This window comes from Notamacropus eugenii, chromosome 2 (genome assembly GCF_028372415.1).
Source record: "Notamacropus eugenii isolate mMacEug1 chromosome 2, mMacEug1.pri_v2, whole genome shotgun sequence".
NCBI classification, from domain to species: Eukaryota; Metazoa; Chordata; class Mammalia; order Diprotodontia; family Macropodidae; genus Notamacropus; species Notamacropus eugenii.
In genome coordinates, this window is record NC_092873.1 from 235,037,755 (window position 1) to 235,057,759 (window position 20,005).

At 35.1% G+C, this 20,005-nt stretch overlaps 2 protein-coding genes across 7 annotated transcripts in view; both read right to left on the reverse strand.

Annotated features, from left to right (window-relative positions):
* Positions 1-7,149, reverse strand: part of LOC140526979 (utrophin-like) — an 88,092-nt gene extending 80,943 nt beyond the window's left edge. For all 6 annotated transcript variants that reach the window (XM_072643594.1, XM_072643595.1, XM_072643596.1 and 3 more), the window contains exons 1-4: positions 6,821-7,149; positions 5,243-5,318; positions 1,929-2,122; positions 493-601 (exon numbers count right to left, since the gene is read on the reverse strand). In XM_072643594.1, coding sequence (XP_072499695.1) covers positions 493-601; positions 1,929-2,122; positions 5,243-5,318; positions 6,821-6,955 — 514 coding nt within the window. In that variant the 5' untranslated portion in view covers positions 6,956-7,149. The remainder of the gene's footprint in view (positions 1-492; positions 602-1,928; positions 2,123-5,242; positions 5,319-6,820) is intronic.
* Positions 7,150-7,764: 615 nt separating this feature from the next.
* LOC140526978 (utrophin-like) overlaps positions 7,765-20,005 on the reverse strand; it is a 31,237-nt gene continuing 18,996 nt past the window's right edge. Inside the window, exons 4-6 of the mRNA XM_072643591.1 lie at positions 12,893-13,040; positions 11,554-11,732; positions 7,765-7,957 (exon numbers count right to left, since the gene is read on the reverse strand). Of these exons, the coding sequence (XP_072499692.1) occupies positions 7,780-7,957; positions 11,554-11,732; positions 12,893-13,040 (505 nt within the window). The 3' untranslated portion in view covers positions 7,765-7,779. The remainder of the gene's footprint in view (positions 7,958-11,553; positions 11,733-12,892; positions 13,041-20,005) is intronic.

Genomic DNA, 20,005 nt, shown 5'->3' on the forward strand with positions numbered 1-20,005 from the left:
TTTTTTTCTTTGTTGTCAGGAGATTCCTTTGCTAAACATAGAAAGTTCAACAGAAAAGGACACTGGTTCACCTCCATGACCTGAAGAAGCATCCAAGTGAGCCCTGGGGAGACATACCAGTATACAACTCAAAAGAAAGACATTCAGAATTCACATAAGCAAAAGTGATTTGGTACTTGACACTGAGGGAAATAAATACTCCTAAAAAGACTATTATACAGTCTCAATGTTAAGGACAAAACTAAAATATAAAGAAATGTACTATACATCAAAATGTGTCAACCCAAATAAAAATGTGCTTGTATATGTGTATCATGTGTAATGTATGTGCATGTGTGTATATCTAGAGACAGATGTGTATACACACACATACAAAGATGTACATTATCCATATATGTTACATACACACATATTAGTAGGATTTACTAAGTGAGGAAATTCACAGTTTACAAAGTGAGGACAGACGACGACAGATAGCTGGAAGAGACTTACGTTTTTCGATGATGGCTGTTTTTATATCTGTTTTACTCTTCAAATTTCGGGCTAATGTAAAAATACGATCCAATTGGGAGTGGTGCTGCTCTAAGTCAGCCTTTGTAATCTAATGAAAAAGAAATTATATTACATTTTGTACTGAGAGTCATTAGGGAACAATGGAGAGAGGGCTGACCCCAAAAGTCAGCAAGGCAGAAGTTCCAGCTGCCTCTGACTCCTCCTGGGCTATTGGATCCCAGGGCAGTCAAGCAGTGCTCTGGGCAAGTCTCTAGGGCTACCTGAGAAGGTGCCAATATCCTAGACCGGTGGTTTCCTTGGTACAGGAAACTCCTAGGTCATGAAACTCACTCTACAACAGTCCCTAGGTATCATAATATAGCACAAATGTTAGTTTAATAAAAACAATGCTAAGGAATCTAATGACTTTTTTCCAGAAAGACAGTCTTCAACTTATCTAGATCCACGTATGTGATTAAGATGACTCTCCCAGTACTGCTAAAGAAAGAACAAAAAACAAGATTGACCAAGCATTATTAAGGTGATTAAAGAGTGCAAGTGTATCAATGAGCTTCTGAACTGTAGATTAATTACACATCCATGATGAACTGCTGCTTCAGAAGCTTTTGTACCATTTAACACTAAGTAAGTGTCCTGATTTTGTTCTCTATAAAACTGATAAATCCTGAAAGAAAAGAGGATGAAATCAGAGAACAATTCATGTTTCAAGAATAATGATCATAAACACAAAATACGGACTACAGTGTAAGGTTTTTACCAATGGCTGGTAAAAGAACTGAGGTAATGCTGGAGCAGGAAGACGTACTACAACACAGAATACTAATACACTATTAACTTTTTTCCAAAGAAAATATTTCCATTTTTCAAATATCAGCCTACCCACAAAAGTCTTATGCTTAAGGAAAACAGTCTCTCTGAATGAGGATGTAAAAAGTAATTTAATCTTGAAAATTCAATCCAAGTTTCATGAAATTCTAGAAATACAATGACCTTGAATGTAGTATTCAACACACAGTTACGTTCTATTGTGTACCACAGGTAGGAAAACACTCCAGACTCAACTAGTGTGTAGTTTGCTAGAAAGTAAACACTAGGTTTTAATACTGAGGGTAGGGAATACGTTCATATCTTCAAGATAGGCAGTACCTTGCAAATAAGTATCTAAGAGATGAATGCTGATTTGAGCCATTCATATATCAGCAGATGAATCCATGGGTGCATCGAAAACCTAATTGGGTTAACACGGATTTTATGAAACTCAATTGTTTTAAGTGGGAAGATTTCTTCTTCCTTGTTGTAAAAGCTTTCTAAATTCTACGTTCCCACAGTTAGCACCACAAATGAAATGGAGACTTTTTAGGTCAGTCTTATCTGCTTTTATAATTCTGGCATTCAACTTTACACCACATACTTACTTTAATACGTTCAATTGTCTCTTTGATCTCTTCCGTATTTCCAACTTTGACAACGCTGGACCTCAGCATTCGTTCGATGCACATAAGCCATTCAGCTAGTTCTGTCGCAGTTTTTTCTAGATCGGGAAGCGAGGAAAGTTCTGGTTCTAGAGATGACTGTGTCTCAACAGTAACTTCGGAGGTGGCAGGATAATCTAAAGAAATACAAATAGATCCAGAAGAGATTTTGCTACTGATTTCTTTTAATCTTTCAAATAAAATGCTGAGCAGTTTAATAAAGAAAATCTCCATTTTATATACTAGTCATCTATTAATTCATATTCACTTTGTAATATGCATTAGAACTGGAGAGATAAGGCTTTTATAGACCTGTGTTCAAGTCCCAACTCTGGTACCTATTACTACCGTGACTTGGGGCAAATCATATTTACTCATCTATAAAGTAAGGATATTTGAAGTATGTGGGATGTAGGATTTTTTTGGGAAGGAAAGAATTTAGCAAAAAATATAAATTCTAATAGAAATGTTATACCATTTTTGAGGAACAATGTGATGTACTGGAATTATTGCTGGTGAGAAATTCAGAAAACCTGAAATTCGGAAATTCAGATTTTCTCAGCTCCAACATATTTTTATTCTACTAATTCATTTTGTTTTAATGTTATAAACATTTTCAAATTATCCCCACTCTAAAAAAGTTCTCTTCTATGTCATTAAGAAAAAAAGGAAAGAAAAAAATTCTTGTAAAATATGCATAATCCAGCATTGGATATATACAAAAGTATTTATGTCTTATTCTTTACCCTAAACCCATTACCTCTCTATCAGAGGATAGTACATCATTGGTATACTGGAATCATGAATTATATCAACTCTATTGATCATAGCTCCACAGTTTTGCAAATATATATGCCTTTATAGTGTTGCTTTTATTATATCACTTCTCTTGGTTTTGTACTAATTTGAATCTTCCTCAATTTACATTCTTCCGACTCTTCCAGCTCATATAATTGTGGGTATATAAATATATATAATGTTTGGGAGCATTAAGTTGTTTATTCTGCAAAATAGGTTTCATAATAGAAATGCTACATAGCTAGCAGGTACTTCTAAAGAAAGTGTTTTATTACTGTCAAAACACTATGTAAATTTAAGTTAGTTTTCCAATACAATTTTTTTATAACATACCTTATATATCAATTATTTTAAGACAGGGCACAGTGTATAAAATGTAACTGGCTAGAACCATTGAGCGTGAAAGACCAGAAGAATGTCATTAGAAGTCTGTGTTTTACTATATAAGGGCAAATGTCACTTAATTATTGCCTTTACAAAGATTTCTTTCAACTGCATACCATCTGTGAACCTGGGGAAAAAATTTTTCTCCCCTATATTCCATTCACTGGAATATAACAGATTGGGTTATGAAGTGAATGACCTCATGGGTCCTAGGTTCATGCTGATACAGGTCATTCAGAGATGTGTTCAAATAAAGTCATGTGTATTTCCAAAAAAACTCTAAAGTATAACTGGGTAGACATGAATCCTCCTATATAATCAAGAACCTATATAAAATGAGGGCCAATCACCCCTAATTTATCCATGTAAACTTCATATTTGTACATATTAAGGTAATGCTTAAAATGGGATACACATATAATAATGTAGTATTTTCTCATATACAAAAAGCCAACCACACGTACATACAACTACATATATGTGGGCATGCACACATATATCTATAGATATATAGATATCTATAAATGTATAGATATAATTAGTTTATTCTCATGCCAGAATGATAAAGTATTTTGACACTAGGTGAATAACCATAGCATTTGGTGGCTGAGTGGATAGAGCACTGGGCAGGGTATTGGAAATATCTGAGTTCAAATCTAGTCTCATGCACTTAATACTTGTGTGACCTTGAACAAGTCACCAATTCTCTATCTGACTCAGCTGCCTTAACTATAGAAAACACTGAGGATAACAGACCTACTTCCCAGGGCTGTTGTGACAATCAAATGAGATCACACTAAAATATCTATGAAGCAATGATCCTAATGTCTAGCACATAGTAAGTGCTTAATTAAAGTGTCAGATCTCTTGCCCATTGATGAAAAATGTTGTCGGTTAAACCCTTTACCAGATTCTACCTCTGATTTTTTGAAATTAAAATGGAGGTAAAAAAGAACACATTAGCTCTCTAACACTGCATAGTGGATTAAGGGGCCAGGCTTGGATCTAGAACCACCCTGGGTTCAAGTGTTGTCACTGACACTCCCTAGTGAAAATGGACAAACTGTTGAACCTCTCAGTGACCAAGACAGCAAAGAGTTTTACCTACAGAGGAGTGGACCATTTTACTCATAGGATCATAGATCTACTTAGAAATAATCTCCCCATTTCACTAATGATGAAAGGAAGATCAAGGATTGTTGAGTGACAGAAAGGTCATCTAGGATAGTCAAGGGTCAGAGAAGGGAACTGAATCCAAGTGTTCTCACTTCAGAGTAAGTCTTCCTTCCACTGTTCCATGCTGACTCAAAAATGGTGGAGGAAAACTCTCCAAGTGACAGAATCATAGAGGCAAATCCTAAATATAAGCTACCCTTTGACAACAAGAATATATACATTTTGTGATATAAAAAAAAATAGAAAAGGTATGTCTACTGAAAATATTAATAACTGAAGGAATCTACAAGGCATAATTGACAATTTATATGAAAACTGCCTAATTTCAAGTGATTCATGCTGGAATTGTGTGTCTTCCCCCACCCCCACCCCCACCCCGCAAAAAATGTATAAGCTCTTTGGGTGGAATAAATATATCTTTTAATTCTTTTCCACCTCAAAATCATCCTACTAATGAGAAAACAATGTAGTCTGGTGGGGTGGTATGTTGTGGTGCTAAAGTAAAATACTTTTTACCTAGGTTAAATACTGATATATTAACTATGTAATCTTTAGCAAATGACTGAGCTTCCCTGGGAGCCAGTTTACAACATGAAAAGGCAAATACGTAACATGAGAAACTATCATCCCAGTCTCATTTAAATATTCATAAAGCTAGTATTAACTATTCTACTCTAATGCTCTTTATTCACTCAAGCAGTAGGATTTTTTAAAAAAGATATTTATCTGTTAAACCCCAAAAGAAAAGAACACATTTAAATTGTACTTTTTAAAAAATGAAGAGGAAACATTACTTTTAAAACTCTCTTAGAAGAATAGCTTTACACAGAAATAATAGAAAGATGGAAGTTCCACATAAAATTAAACAAAATTAAGATATCAAGTTTTCCCTTATTTACCAGAGGCTGTTGAAGGATGGGGCTCGGAAACATCCAAGGGTCTCTCCTCCAGGGCGCGAGGGATATCCCTCTCCACCTATAATTTCATACACAGAGAGGGAAAGAAAGGTAAGAGAAAATATTACTTCCCACAGAATGAAGATGATTTTAAAGTCCAAATTACATTCAAAATGAATGTTTCTACTATTCTAACTAGAATATCAAAAAATTATGTTTCCTATTAATAGAACTTAAAGCCATCAGTAGACATGGGTCAATGGCTTTATTGAAGTGGGCCCTCTTTAATATAAAAAGAACTGATTCATACTTCACTATGTATGACTCTTTTTCATTCTCCATTATGCATTTTAATTCACTTAATTAGCTAAATCAGAAAGGGAAGATCATGCTTTTTAAAAATACCTTACAAATTAAAATAATTCAAAATAACAATAACTCCTATTTCCAAAAAATAAATAATTTTCATTTAGTTTTATTATCAAAAATTAAGAAATGTCTGTGCATAACCAAAAGGAAAATTATTACACAGGAATGGGAGTGATCAAATATAGTATTCTTCTATACCTAGTCATAGAAAAGAATGAAAGATGGTAAGGGGAAAGGGAAGGCGAGGGAAGAAGGGAAGAAATGGGGAAGAGGGGAGGGGAAAAGGAGATAATGGAAGGGAAAATGAGGGCAAAGAGGGAAGAGAAGGGAAGAAACAAGCATTTATTAAGTGCTTAATATGAGCCACGCACTTTGCTAAATTTTTTACAAATATTCTCTCACTTGAGCTTCACAACACCCCTAGTGGTAGGTGTTAGTATGACCTCCATTTGATGAGAAAAATGGTGCAGAGAGAGCTGAAGGGACTTGCCCATGGTCACTCAGTTACTAAGTGTCTGAGGCTAGATTTCCACACAGGTCTCACAGACTCACAGATTAGAACTCTGTTACACCAACTAGCTGCCTCTTAATGACCACATGACAGTTATCTTAAGCAGAATTATCACACTTCTGTGTGATAGATTAGATTTGTTTTGCCCTTATTAAGAAGTCAGAACTAGGGTCAATGGTTAGAAGTGCAGAAGGAAAGAGTGACTCAAAAAGAGGAAAATCCTCATCATAATTGCAGTGGCCAAAATCGGAAGGGACTGCCCTGAAGGATGGTGGCACTGGAGTTCTCCTACTAGTAGATGCTAAAAAGACACTTGGGAAACACTTGGTAGAGTTTCTCTTTCTTATGTGATACTCAAGTTTGATGTATGAAGCTATACTTTTCTGGGTACAAAATAACAGTTTCAAGCCAGTTCTGTCTGGTTTGTCTCAAGTCACATTAATATTCATTATTGCATTGACTTCACAACATCCAAATCTATTAAGCAAAATGCCCCGAAAACATTTCTCCCTATTTTTAAGATAAGCAAATCAATGTTTCACTATATCCCATGAACATAAGAAGCACTCACAAAGAAAAATGGGGGAGGGCATCTTTAAAGGTAAAATAGAATATTGCAAGGATGTCATTCTTATAATAATCAAATCACATCAACCAATATTGATTGGGGACATGCAATGTGCAAAGCATTTCAGGCATACCTTATCCCACTTGATATTAAGAGTTCTTAAATTGGCAGAAATGAATTTTCCTTCATTCATACTGAAGTCTTCCAATGCAAGTAGCGAAAGGATATTTGCGTTCAACCACCGAAGATTTTCCCTTTGTACATCCATGTGCTGGGTTAAGTCCTAAAGGGGGCAGAAGAGAGCTTTGGTTAAAAGGGCAACACACAGCCACACCAGCATTAGTAGAATGACATGAAAAACCCTTGTCTTTAAATCATGGATTTGGCATTTAAAATGTTCATGCGTAAACATACTACAATCTAACGGGAAATAATAGTAACAATCCCTAAAAATAATTTCATGTGGAATGAAGTTCTTTACATGGCAAATAATCTCTAAGAAAACAGCAATACACACTTCAGTTTATATGAAAATACACTTAAGAAAGAGAATATAGAAAAAATAATGCCTCTAGTCTTTTCTATACATGTCATGGGACTAATTTGGAACAATGCAAATGAAAATATTTTAAGGAACAGAATTACAAAGCAGTAATTAAGAATCAAAGTGTAATAACGCCAAGTGTAATGATGCAACACGGCCATGATTTTTAAGGCTAAAAACTGCCAGGAAGTACTACTCCTACAACACATTTAATAAGCTACGTGAACAATTCAATGAATACGTTGCACTAGGCAGCAGGATCTTAACACAGAAGGACCAAGCCTTTCTATGATATGAAACCATTATATGATGCAAAAATATCAGGATTCTGCTTCAACTATTGAAATGACAGTGTCAAGCAATAATTCTTATGCTAACAGAATCTTCTGAAAGTATGACTTCAAGTATTACTTATTGCCGCTTCTCAGAGCTAACCTTCTAAATGTGATGTAATATCCCTTTCAAAACCTATTTTAATGTTTTTTTACCTTCAAAGAGGAGATTTTTTTAATCCCAATTCTCCTGCAACATTATTCCCATTCTTGCATTTAAGCCCCAAGGTACAAAAACAAGGATATTCTATAACTTGCCTTTAGTTCTTGGACACTATTTTCCATTTCAGATGAGGACATCAATTCCAAGGCATTTTCAATCTCTGATACCCAGCGAAAAGTTTCAGTCATCATTTTTCTGTATTTCACTATCGCCTCATTTTTTGTTTCAAGACTAGAAAAATCATTATTGAAAAATATTGAGCAAGCAAGCTAGTTTGATATAATACTGTATGCAGATCAAGTAAAAAATGTCAATTCATTCTTATTAACAACAGATAGAACATCTGTTTAAATGGGTTCAAAATTAGTGAATTAGTATTTTAAAATACTGTATCATGCATGATACAATCTTGCCCTTCCCTCATTTTCACCTTCTCTCTCAAAGCTATAGTTATATGAGCCATGCAAAAGAAAATTTCGCTTTTTTGGTACATAGAGGGAAACCAAATGTATAACTTAGTATTTAATAATTTCATAATATCCTTGCAAAATGCATAAATTAATTTTAAAAAACAAAGTAATGATATAAATAATAATAAGGAACAGAACTTTTTAAAAATTTTAATTAAAAAGGAAAAAATACTCAAGGCACAAAGAAGAAGAGAGTTGCTTATGACAGATATAGAGTCGGTATATTGCTAGAGGAAGAACTTGAACCAAGGTCTGATTCTAAGAATGGTTTTCTAACCACTGTGTATACATTTGTTTTGTGTGTGTATGTGTATACACACATATATACATACATAATATACACAACGTGTATGTATATAGAAATAGATATATTATAGATATCTACTTATAGATATCTATATGTGAAATTGCATCAACAAATAATCCCTCTAGTAGCAAGAAAATAATGAATGTTTATAAAGTTTATATACATAAGTATACACAAAATAGACCTATAAATTCCCAAAGAACTTCAAAGAAACACAATATATTTCCTACTGTGAAAGACAGATTTGCCCAGGAACTTCTTTTTAGCCATTTTATCAATAATTTTTTAATGTATTTACATTACTATGAGACTTCAAATTGCCCTCCTTGAAATTCTTGTTAACAAACTGGAGTTAATATTTCCTGGGTAATGACATTATAAGATAGCCATAAACAGTCATTGGATATCTATTCATAAACAATGCATGCTATCTAATTTTACCTAGATAGCATACAGACTTTGCTTAGATATAGAAATCTAGATGACTTAAAATCCTGTACAAGAAACAAAGTGGTGTTTAACTGTGTAAGCATTTAACTTTCAGTCCTCCATAATAGTTAATTGTTGAATCAAAAAGTTGTTATGGATCAGAAAAGTTTATAGATAACAAACAGTGATAAACAACCTAAGATGGGTTAATATCTTGACATCATGACATAAAAGTAAAAACAAATTGAGTAAATCAAATATTTCATTTGTAAAAATAGAAAAAGGTGTATAATTCATTCTCATTTTGACATGCAAAAGAATGAGTAGTGTTACTTCAGTGATATCCACTCTACAAAAATTTATCAATTGAAATTCCTAGGCAATTCCTGGACCATCTCCAGTTGTCCTGATTTATTTCTGGACACTGAACTCAGATGACTCCTGGATGTGAAACGGATTGGTGACTTTGCACAAGCCACCCTCACTCAAATCCAATTCACTTGCATGTCATGGCATCATCTCCCTGACGTCATGGTCCTTTTAAAGAACAAAGGACACACAGCAAGCAATTTGAAATAAAATTTAGAGTGCATTTCTGCAAATAATGGTTAATGATCCTGCCAACACGAAAACATTTATTTGTATTGCTGATAGAGGGGTGGAAGGAGGAAGCTGAATATTTCAATGTACTATTCAAGCTGGAAAGACTTCTAGGATGGACTCCACCTGTCTTTTCCAAGACATAACTAGCTAATTCAAAGAAGTTCATTAGAAGCAGGCTAGCCATCAGATGATCTTGATGGGGCAGGAGGAATTAAAATTCATTAAGTCATTTTCTAAAGTACTAAAGGCTTGGGATCTACAACAGTGAAGGAAATAGTCACACTGGATAAATTATGGATTCCTTAAATTCCTTGGATAAATCATGCACCAGGTACGGTCTTTTGTTCATCTTTCTGTTATGATAGGAGAACAGGGTCTAGGATACTTGGGCCCAAAGAGTTTTCAATTACTCATTAAAGAATTATCAAAGAAAAAAGATCCAATCTGGACAGAATGTTAATAGTCAATAAAGTATTGTTCAAGTGCCACCTCCTCCATGAGGCCTTTCCCGTTTATCCTAGCTGTTAATACTTCTCCGACCCCTCCCAAATTTCCTGGTATTTTCTTTGTGTATAACTTGAATTGACTTACGTTTTCATAGGATGTATTCCCCTGATGTTTATCTTTCTAATTCCAGCTTCTGGTAGAGTATATGATATATAGTAAATAGGGAACTTAATAAAATACTTATTTGACTGAAATGGACAAGCACTCATTAATTAGTTGATCCTGATGAATTTACTATGAAATATCTCAGCACATGAAAGTCAGTTTCATTAATTGATATTTCATCTACACAGTTAAAATGGATAAGCATGCACATCTCTCAGATTTTCAATTTGGGACTCTTGTTTTAAAGCTTCCACTGTCTGAAAGATCGATATTCTTATGCTACATGTCTTGGACAAGGAAGAATTTGAACAAAAAAGTCTTTTGCCAGTTAAAATTCTACAGCTTAATTAAAAATTAAACCTTAAAAGAGAATACGTATAAGGATAATTTCCAGTGGACTTGCTCCTATGTACTCTAGGCCAATGAGGAGGGTTTTTCAGCTGGAAAGTTGGCATTGGTTTTCAAGACAACTGCTAGAAATTTAGGCACAGCCCCCTCACCACCATCTATGTCTCCAAAGAATTTGTGATTCCCCCCCCATTTTTCTGACGCCAGCAAGATTTGAAAGAGAAAATCTTTCTTAAGAACTTTTGCCATAGAATGAAAGCTGAATTAAGTTATTTTCTAAAAGAAAGAGATGTCTGGAGATAACCTAACCCTCCTTATGACACACCTTGCTGCTTGCAAACAATTCTAGACCCTCTAAAGAAAATAATATGCATGTATGCACAAGTGTGTGTGTGTGTGTGTGTGTGTGTGTGTGTGTGTGTGTGAGAGAGAGAGACAGAGAGACAAAGAGACAGAGAGACCCAGAGACAGAGAGATAGAGAGACAGAGAGACGGAGGGAGGGAGGGAGGGAGGGAGACAGGGAAAGGGAAAGGGAACCTTGGATTTGAGGAATCTCAGTCTTAGTTTTATCATCTAAAAAATGAAGAGTCTGAACTAGATGATCTCTTAAGGGTCTACCCAGTCTGAAGAGATGTTCCTGTAATTCCTAACAAACTTCACAAGAAATTGAACATGGATCTCATCTCTCAATCAATTACAGAATATCACATTTGTAAAATTAGTATTTTCAACTTCACATATTTTGGGGAAAGTGTCACATTTATGGCACTTGCATAATAAAAATTAGACACTGGGAATGGCTAGACTTCCTTAAACAATCTACCTTTAACAAGTACAGATGAAAGGGAGGATTGATGTTCATTAAGGTAAAAAAAAAATTCAAAAGCAAAAATGAACTTCTCATGACACTGAGGGAAAATGCAGATACACATAAAGTAAGTGTCAGAAAATTTTCTACCAATGGAGGACAAGAAAATCAAACTCCTTCATCTTGTTTTCTAAAGGATTTTCCATAGAATGCAATTTTGAAGAGCCTGCACAGTTATGGCTGAGATACCTAAGTTTTCTATCATACACTTGGCTTGAAACTGCATCCCAGCGATCACAGAGCTCTGCCATCTTTTCATCCAGGAGGCATGCTTCGGTTGGGTTGGAGAGTTTGGGGATGATGTTGCTCCCAGTTTGAATCAGTGGTGAAAACATACACTTGTGGATGTTAACTTCCTCTTCCAGTTTCTGCCACAGATGAAAAAGCCAAGATAAATTCTAATGTTAGATCAAACGGTTTTGAAACTCTCAACACACATAGGTATTATGGCATTAGTATTACATGCAGAAACCAATAAATGGGAAGATAAACACAGAAAACATATCCTCATGAGTTAGCTCTTTTAGAGCAAGTCAAGGGAATTTCAAATGAAAGAATAAATGTACTTTTAGAGATAATTCAGATTGTTTTCATTTTATTAACTAAAAAGAAAATAAGATTCAAGGAAAACTTTCCATTACAAAAGGAAGCATTTAAAAATGATCACATGGGAGACTCAATCACATTCAGCTTAAAAATAGAAGGCTTCCTTCTATTTCTCCAACCATGTCTGTTTTCCCTGAGACTTTTTTATGAATTACTTTCTGATCAAACTGATAACATAGTATCAATGAACTATAAATATCACAATGCAAAGACAAAGGAAAGTGCTGGGAGGTTTCTTCATTTAATTCCAGGTTCAAATTTCTTATTCAAACAAAAATTCTTAAGGGAAGAGAGAGAAGTAGGCAGGATGAGGAGGGAACATAAATGTTTATAACTAAACAAAAATGCAGGTGAAGTAATCACTGCCTTTAGAATTAAAAGCATGTGCACAACTTTTAAGAAATTAAGTTTTACTTTTACCAAGAGTCTGAATTACAATTTAATTTGTTACCATTATTATGAAAAATTGCCTCAAGAATGATTTTGCTGGTATTCCTTTTTAAATTAGAGGGCTATAAATCAAGAATATCTTCTTTTATAATATTGAGTGAAAATGTTAATGAATTTACAAATGATGACCTTAAATGTTTCCATCTATCAAATAATTTCATAGGGAAAAATTTACCGAAAATTAATTTGGTAAACACAAATATATTAAATAAAAATGACTCTTGTAGCTACCATAAAAGCTCCCACATATCAGTATGCAGAGAAAACCTTTATTCAAATGCTATTCGTTCCCCCATCACACCTCTCTATAAAAAAGCTTAAACACATTCCAAGTTTAAATTGTCACTGACAAAAAGACCAGAACAACTTCCATGCTTCTAAAACCTCAATCTTAAGTTATTTCATAAAAAGCCAGTAAACGCAAGGGAAGTTATCTGAACAGCAAATCCTGTTCTGACAAAACAATCCCTACCTGCTGATATTGCTTCGCTTTCTCTAGATCGAGACCATCTTCAGTATTGGCATGAGTCAGTAACTTTTCAGCTTCCGTCAGCCACTGGTTGAATTCACTGAGGTTACTTTGGAAGTATCTCCAATCTTTCACACTTTTATCGAAAAAACTTTTAGGGAATAAATTTTAAAAACTGGTAAGTGATTTTGGAAATGGGATCGCTTTTTATGAGAACCAATGATTTTATTAACCCTTAAAAGTGTGTAATATTTGATTCATTTTGAAAAATCAAATAACTTAAGTTACAAAAGTAAACAAGAACAAAGCTTAATCTATGTTAGCAAGCAAAACATCACAGGGAAATACCTCCCATGGACCCTAACACCATGTTCTCTCCCTCATTTTATTTCTTCATTTATTTTTGCAAAAAATTCTACCAGGAGCTAAAATGGTGGGGAAACTGGTTCACGAAACAAAGTGCAAACATAGGTAATGGCTACCCTGTGGAAACATTTGCCAATATATATGAAAATGTTAATTGGCCCATCTGGAAGCAATAATAGACATACAGTGATTTCTCTTTCTGAGCCCTTTCCTGGTGAAACCAACATTTATTCACCCTGAAGTTATCAACTGAGTCTTTTAAAACATTTTTCTTACAATCGAAAAGTTTTGTTTGGTATCTGGCATGATTAAAATTCTCAAACACTCAAATTCTACACTCTATACAAATGTCAATTGTTCCCATACCTAAAACGTTCTAATTGTGATCACGAATCTGTTAAGGTTTGTAACATAGCAAGAATAGGAATGTTATTTAGGTCATTACATAGAGAAAGGCATATTTAGATTTAATTGCCGTGTAATATAAAAGAGAAATGAATAAAAATGCTAGTCCTTTGGCATATTCAAAGAGCCTTAGATATAGACACACAATGGCAAAAAGCTTTAATGGACTAGGATTATAAAGTTTTATTGAGGTAGTTAACTAGCACATTATTAACCTATCCTATGACAACATCCCATCTCCAAGGCCAAAAGATGTGGAAATGTTCTTCCTCAATAAAAGGTTTCTAACATATGCAAAATGTCACCAGGTAGCCCAGAGGAGATAAGACTATAATAGCCACTATTAAATGACTTCAATATACAGAATTAGTTAAGAACCAATTGGAATTGAGGGCACCTGTACCATCACAATCATCAAGGAAAACATGTGTAAATTACTGAACTCTGGAAAACTGGACTACTGTGAAGAAGTAAGGCACAAGGGGAAAAAAACAATCCTATCTCTGGAATCCCAAGATGTGGGCTGTAATCAAGTAACTGACATTCCTATGTGTGTGACCTTAAACAAGTTACGTTAACTTCATAAGACTCATTTTCCTCAACAATCAAATGGGGGGGTTAAGGAGGGGCTGAGCCTGCAGGACACGTGGATCAGATGGTCTGGAAGATTCCCTCCTAATTCTACGTCTATGAATCTGGATTCCAGTGTACATAATTGTGCAAACAAGTTTGCAAATAAAAATATGAAGCTGGGAAACCTACAAATAATTAATAAAGCATTAACAGTCTACTAAAATTCAAACTAAATGGCAAGGAAAAATCTTTAATTGGTGGGATGCATGAAAAAAAGAATACCTAAGACCGTTTTCTGTGATCAATTTTAAAAAGTTTTCCTAGATGAAAGAAGAATTCAGGAATCTTAATTTTAGAAGGGTTTTCTGAAGCAATCTTGTCCAATGTATACCTGAATAATTCCAAATATGTCAAGGCAACCTCTGTCTGAACAATCCCTTTAATAAAATCAAATTTTAGTTTTGGATAGTTCAGTTCTGAGAAAGTATTTCCTTAATGTGTCTCCCTATAAGTTCTGCCCACTGGTTCTACTTCTATGTAAAGATACAAAAGCAGAAAAAGAAAATGCAGTTCATTTGATAACTCTGAATATTTGAATCCAAACATGTACTCCCTAAATTTCTCCTTACTATAGGCTAAACATCATGTGCGTCAACCAATTTCTCATAGGGCACTGCTTTCCTCTTTATTCAATATCATCTAGAAAAGCTACACAGCTAGAGTGAACAGCCAGAAATGAACATAATATAAAGAATGTAGCCTGACCAAGGTAAAAGGAGCAAAGCTTCCCTTCATATGCAATGCTCTGCTTCCAAAAATGTGGTCAAAAATCACCTAAGATTTTTTTTTTGCCTATCTAACCATAATGCTAACTAAAAAGAAGCTCAAAGTCCACTAAAATCCCTATTTTCTGGATTCACATGTACCAGTACTCCCTATCCTGTATACTGAGTTGCTTAATTCATCCTATTAAATTCACCTCCTTATAAAATTTGTAAAATCTGTGAATTGCAAAATCTTTCAATTACTTTGTAAACAGGAAGAAAGTACAAATGAGATTACAGACTGGACACAGAGATGGCACATTGGAGGTCATTTAGTACAACCCTCAACACATAGGATGACAATGAGACTCAGAGAGTTGATGTCAGTTGTTCAATGATCTCAACGATCACACAGCTGGTAAGTGGCAAAGTCTCTAACGAAGGTGATGATATGATCATTCTATAAGTTTCTTCTATCTTTAAGTAAAAGATTATATTTTTATTGAAAAATTGTATTATTAGTTGGAGGGTGGGGAGAGTGGATTTGTCTGTTTAATTGTTTGGCATAAACTTCTGTTTTCATTGGTGTAAAGTGTTCCCAGTAAAGAAATTCTAACCACAAAGATTACTGCTTTGCAAGATTAGAAAGTGGTCTGCAACATTGAGGTGTTCTGTAATTGAAATATTCCATAAGGCTATATCTTGTTTCACAATTGGTATTATGCAGACACGAAGCCCAAGCCTTGTTCTAACCACATTCAAGACAAGGCCTCTATTCCCCACACAACAGTCTCAAAAGATGATTATACCAAGCAATATAAAATACGAACACTTCCCTCTAAAAAATATTCTGAGAAAAACCCTTTTTCCCTCTCCCTGAGAGGAGCCAATCTCAAATTTCGGCAGTACTGTGAAACTACTGACCAGGAACTCAAGGTAGCACTTTTAGAGGAAGCAACTGACAATATCTTTGTGTTCTTGCTGTCATGGGAAAGGATTTGGGTTTTCTTCCTTTTCCATCGGAAAGAAAAGAAAATTGCAAACTGCAGTTCCTTCTAATTTAAGTCTCAACAAGCCATGGAGAGGTCAATTTGGGCAAAGACCTTTTGCCTAATTATTTCAGTAAATTAGTAAACCTGAATTATGTGCCTACTATGTGCCAGATGCTACATTAAGTGTTTTGGATATAAAAAAGACAAAACACAGTCCTAGAAATCAAGAAATCTTACTGTAACAGAAGGGAGAAAACATGCAAACAACTCAGTACAAAAAAAAAGACAGGCAAGTTAGTTAAATTGAAGATAATCAAGAGAGTGGAGTCATTAGAATGAAGAGGAATCAGGAAAGGAACCCTGGGGAGGAGAGGGTTTTACCGGGGACCCAACAGAAAGAAGAAGTCAGGAGGCTGAAAGGACAAGGAGCATATTTCAAGCGTGGGGAAGAGCCTGTGAAAAGCTCCTAGCTGAACAACAATTTCTTGTTCAAAGAGCATCAAAGAGGTCAATGTCACAGGATCACAGGTACATGGTGGGAGGGGAATATAAAACATAAGAAGACTGGAAAAGTGAGACAGATTATGAAAGGTCTGAATGACTAACAGAGGTTTTTATATTTGACCTCAGAAGTACTAAAGAGCCATTGAATTTGATGAGAAGGGAGGTGGTGACCTGATCAGACCTGTCATTAAGGAAGACTGATTCTATCAAATGAGTGCATGATAGACTGGAGTAGAGGAATACTTGTGGCTGAGAGACCATCTGGAAGGGTATTGCAATGAGGTAAGGGTTTGCAACAGAGCAAGGGAAATGTTAGGAGAGAAGGGGGCATTTACCATAGATATCACATAGGTCAAATCAATAGGCCTTGGCAAGAGACAAATTATGACAGAAGAAGGGAAGGAGAAAGTGAGGGGTTAAGGAGAGAGCCTACACTTCAAGCATCAGGGAATGAGAAGATGGTGGTGAGAAAGGTGGGGGAGAAGATAAGGAGTTGAGTTTTACACATGTTGATTATAAGATCTCTATGAAACATTTAGTTCCAGATATTCAATAAGCAGCTGAAGATGAGAGTGGAGAAAAATACGTGTAGATATGATCACTGAATATACGGGAGCTGATGAGATCATCAAGTGAAGCAATGCAGAAAGATAATAGAAGGAGGTCCAGGGCAGAGACCTGTGGGACACCTACCACAGCTAAGGGTATCAGCTAAATGAAGATCTCACAAATGGGACTGAATGAGAGTGATAAAACAGGGAGGAAAACTAGACAACAACAGCATACAGAGAAGTGGGTATCAAGGACAAGACAGTGAGAGGATCAAAGCCCCAGTGAGGGGGTCAAAAAGGACACAGACTGAGGAAAGGAAATCCAATTTGGCGATAAGAAATAGGAACTCTGGAGGGAGCTAAATGACAAGGTCAGGATTCAGACTGCAAAGAGTTAAAAAGAGAGAGAGAAGAAAGTGGGGGCACCTAACATGAACAATATATCAAGAAGGATAGATATAAAAGGGAAGAAAGAAATGGGACAATAGCTAAAAGGGATAGATGGATAAAGTAAGGATCTTCAGAGGATGAGGGAAATACATGAATATTAGTAAGCAGCCAGTACAAGCAAAGGGAGGGCCTTGAAGGAAAAGCAGAGAGTAAAGATGAGAAGGGAGGCAGTGTTGGAGAAGATGGGACACAATGGAATTACTTACGCATTCAGGATAATTTGCTTTGAGAAAGGAACAATCACCTCTTCTTGTTCAATAGAAGGAAGGTAGAAACAGTAGTAGAAGGCTTTGGGGATAAATAAGTTGAAAAGGAAAGCAGAAGAGGAAGCTTTAAGGTAAGAGATATATAGTACACATTTGTAAGTTATCAGTAAGAGCACAGAGCGGCCAAGAAGCTTGAGTCTACACTTCAAGCTTCAAACTGTGGGAAGGTAACTTAAGGGGGAGATAGAATGGAGCACAAATTTAACATGTAAATGAGTCATCCTGTTCAACTATAAGGCAGAGTATTTTAACCTTTTTTGTATGCTAAAAATTAAACTATGATATTGCCATATTAAAGTTATTTTTCCCTCAATAATTAGATTTGCCCAGAAAGAAGCACAAAGCTCATGTTAAAAATCAAAATTATGTTAAAATGTAATGTTAACATTATGAAAATGAAAATCAGAACATCTCTTTTATGGTATTCTTCTTTTCCTCCCTATTTATCTACATAAGATGTATCTTTACTGAGAATAGGAATTAACAAATACACATAGATGATGTCCATTCATGGAGAATTTTAAAGGCAAACCAGGAATCTATTTTTCAATGTATCAAAAAGAAGTGAAGATTTCAAAGGAGTGGAAACAATTACCAATAGTACTATTGACAAGAGAGGAAATGACCCAGAAAAATGAGAACAAGTACCAATTCACAGACTGATTTTATCTTCTATAAAAAATTTTTGGACATATCAAGGATATACTTAATAAAGAGAGGGACAGGCAAGGATCACGTAGATCAGAGGTGCTGCAGGCAACCAACAACACTGCAGAATGCAATCCAAACCAGAGTAAAACAAAATTTGGAACTATATTTTCAAATTAATAAAAATAAAACAAGAAACATTACTACAATTTGCAAGGTCAAAATGTGGTCCATAAGGGCCCTTATGTCCACTGTAGGGGTCCCCATTTCTACTTGGGTTTGCCTTCAATAATGTAGGCAATTTCTACAACAGCTGAAATCTTCTATAACAACTGACTGAAAAATAGAGAAAATACGAGATCCTGACATGCTCTTTTTAAAAAAATTCTAAAACAGCAATTGCCTTGACCATAGAAGAATCTTGACTCCCATGGAAATGTAAAGATGATTCAAAAATCCATGGACAGATTCAACTATAAAGATAATTTGGTTGAAGAATACTTTGAGTGTCATACATCAAAAACAATACATAACGCAGAGACATGCATCAGTGTGAAGCTATTTTCCAACTGTCATGGAAAGGGTACAATACAAAATCTGAAAAGTTTAAAAAAAACAAAACAAAACTGTTATGTTCGACCAATACTCTTGCATATTGATGACATGATACAGATAGCACATGGTCCCTGGGATACTACAGAAACCTCCCAGATGTGATCCATTAGCAATCAGAAGAAATCAACATTATCAGTTGACAAAGGGTGAAAAGTACAAGAGGAAGAAAAAGGAAGCCAATTTCCTAGATTTTAACATGCAATTGTATGGGCAAACATCTTGCATAAATTCTTCAGACAGAAATTGTTATTTTGCATGACTTTATGCATTTGTGAGAATTTTTATTTTTTTCTCTTGTTTTTCAATTTGCAGGGGAAAAAATGAATGCTTGTTAATTGAAAAAAAAAAGGTAATGAGCTTCAAAAACTCAAGAGGCCTGAGACTTGTCAAGCCTTCTCAAAGTCCTTATCAGTGGTATCTCTGACATTCTAAAGAGATTTACTATAGACTGAACTTAGGTATAAACAGATGGTTTTGAACTAGCACACAGCTCATACAAAATAATGTGACTATGTTCACAGGAAATTCTAACAAGATCCCTAAATAAGATTTTTGGGGAAATAAGATGCTATTTTTGTTCTTGCTCAGTCCTTTCAATCATGTCTGACTCTTTGTGTCACCAGTTGAGTTTTCTTGAAAAAGGTACTAGAGTGGTTTGCCTTTTTCTTCTCCAGCATACTTTATAGATGGGGAAAATGAGGCAAACGGGGTTAAGTCACTTGCTCAGGGTCACAAACTCCTAAGTGTCTGAGACTATGTCTGAACTCAGGTCTTCTATCCACTATGACTCAAAATCTTTAGGAATAATCCTCCCAGTTCAGACTTTACTTCACCTTCTCATAGGCTGTAATCTCACCCAATTTTTTTCATAGATAGGAAAACAGAAACCCAGAGATATAATTGATTTACCCATGGTTACACAGGTAAGTGTTAAGAAGCAGGGTTAAAATCTAGGTCTTCTTACTCTAGAATCTTCCTCTCC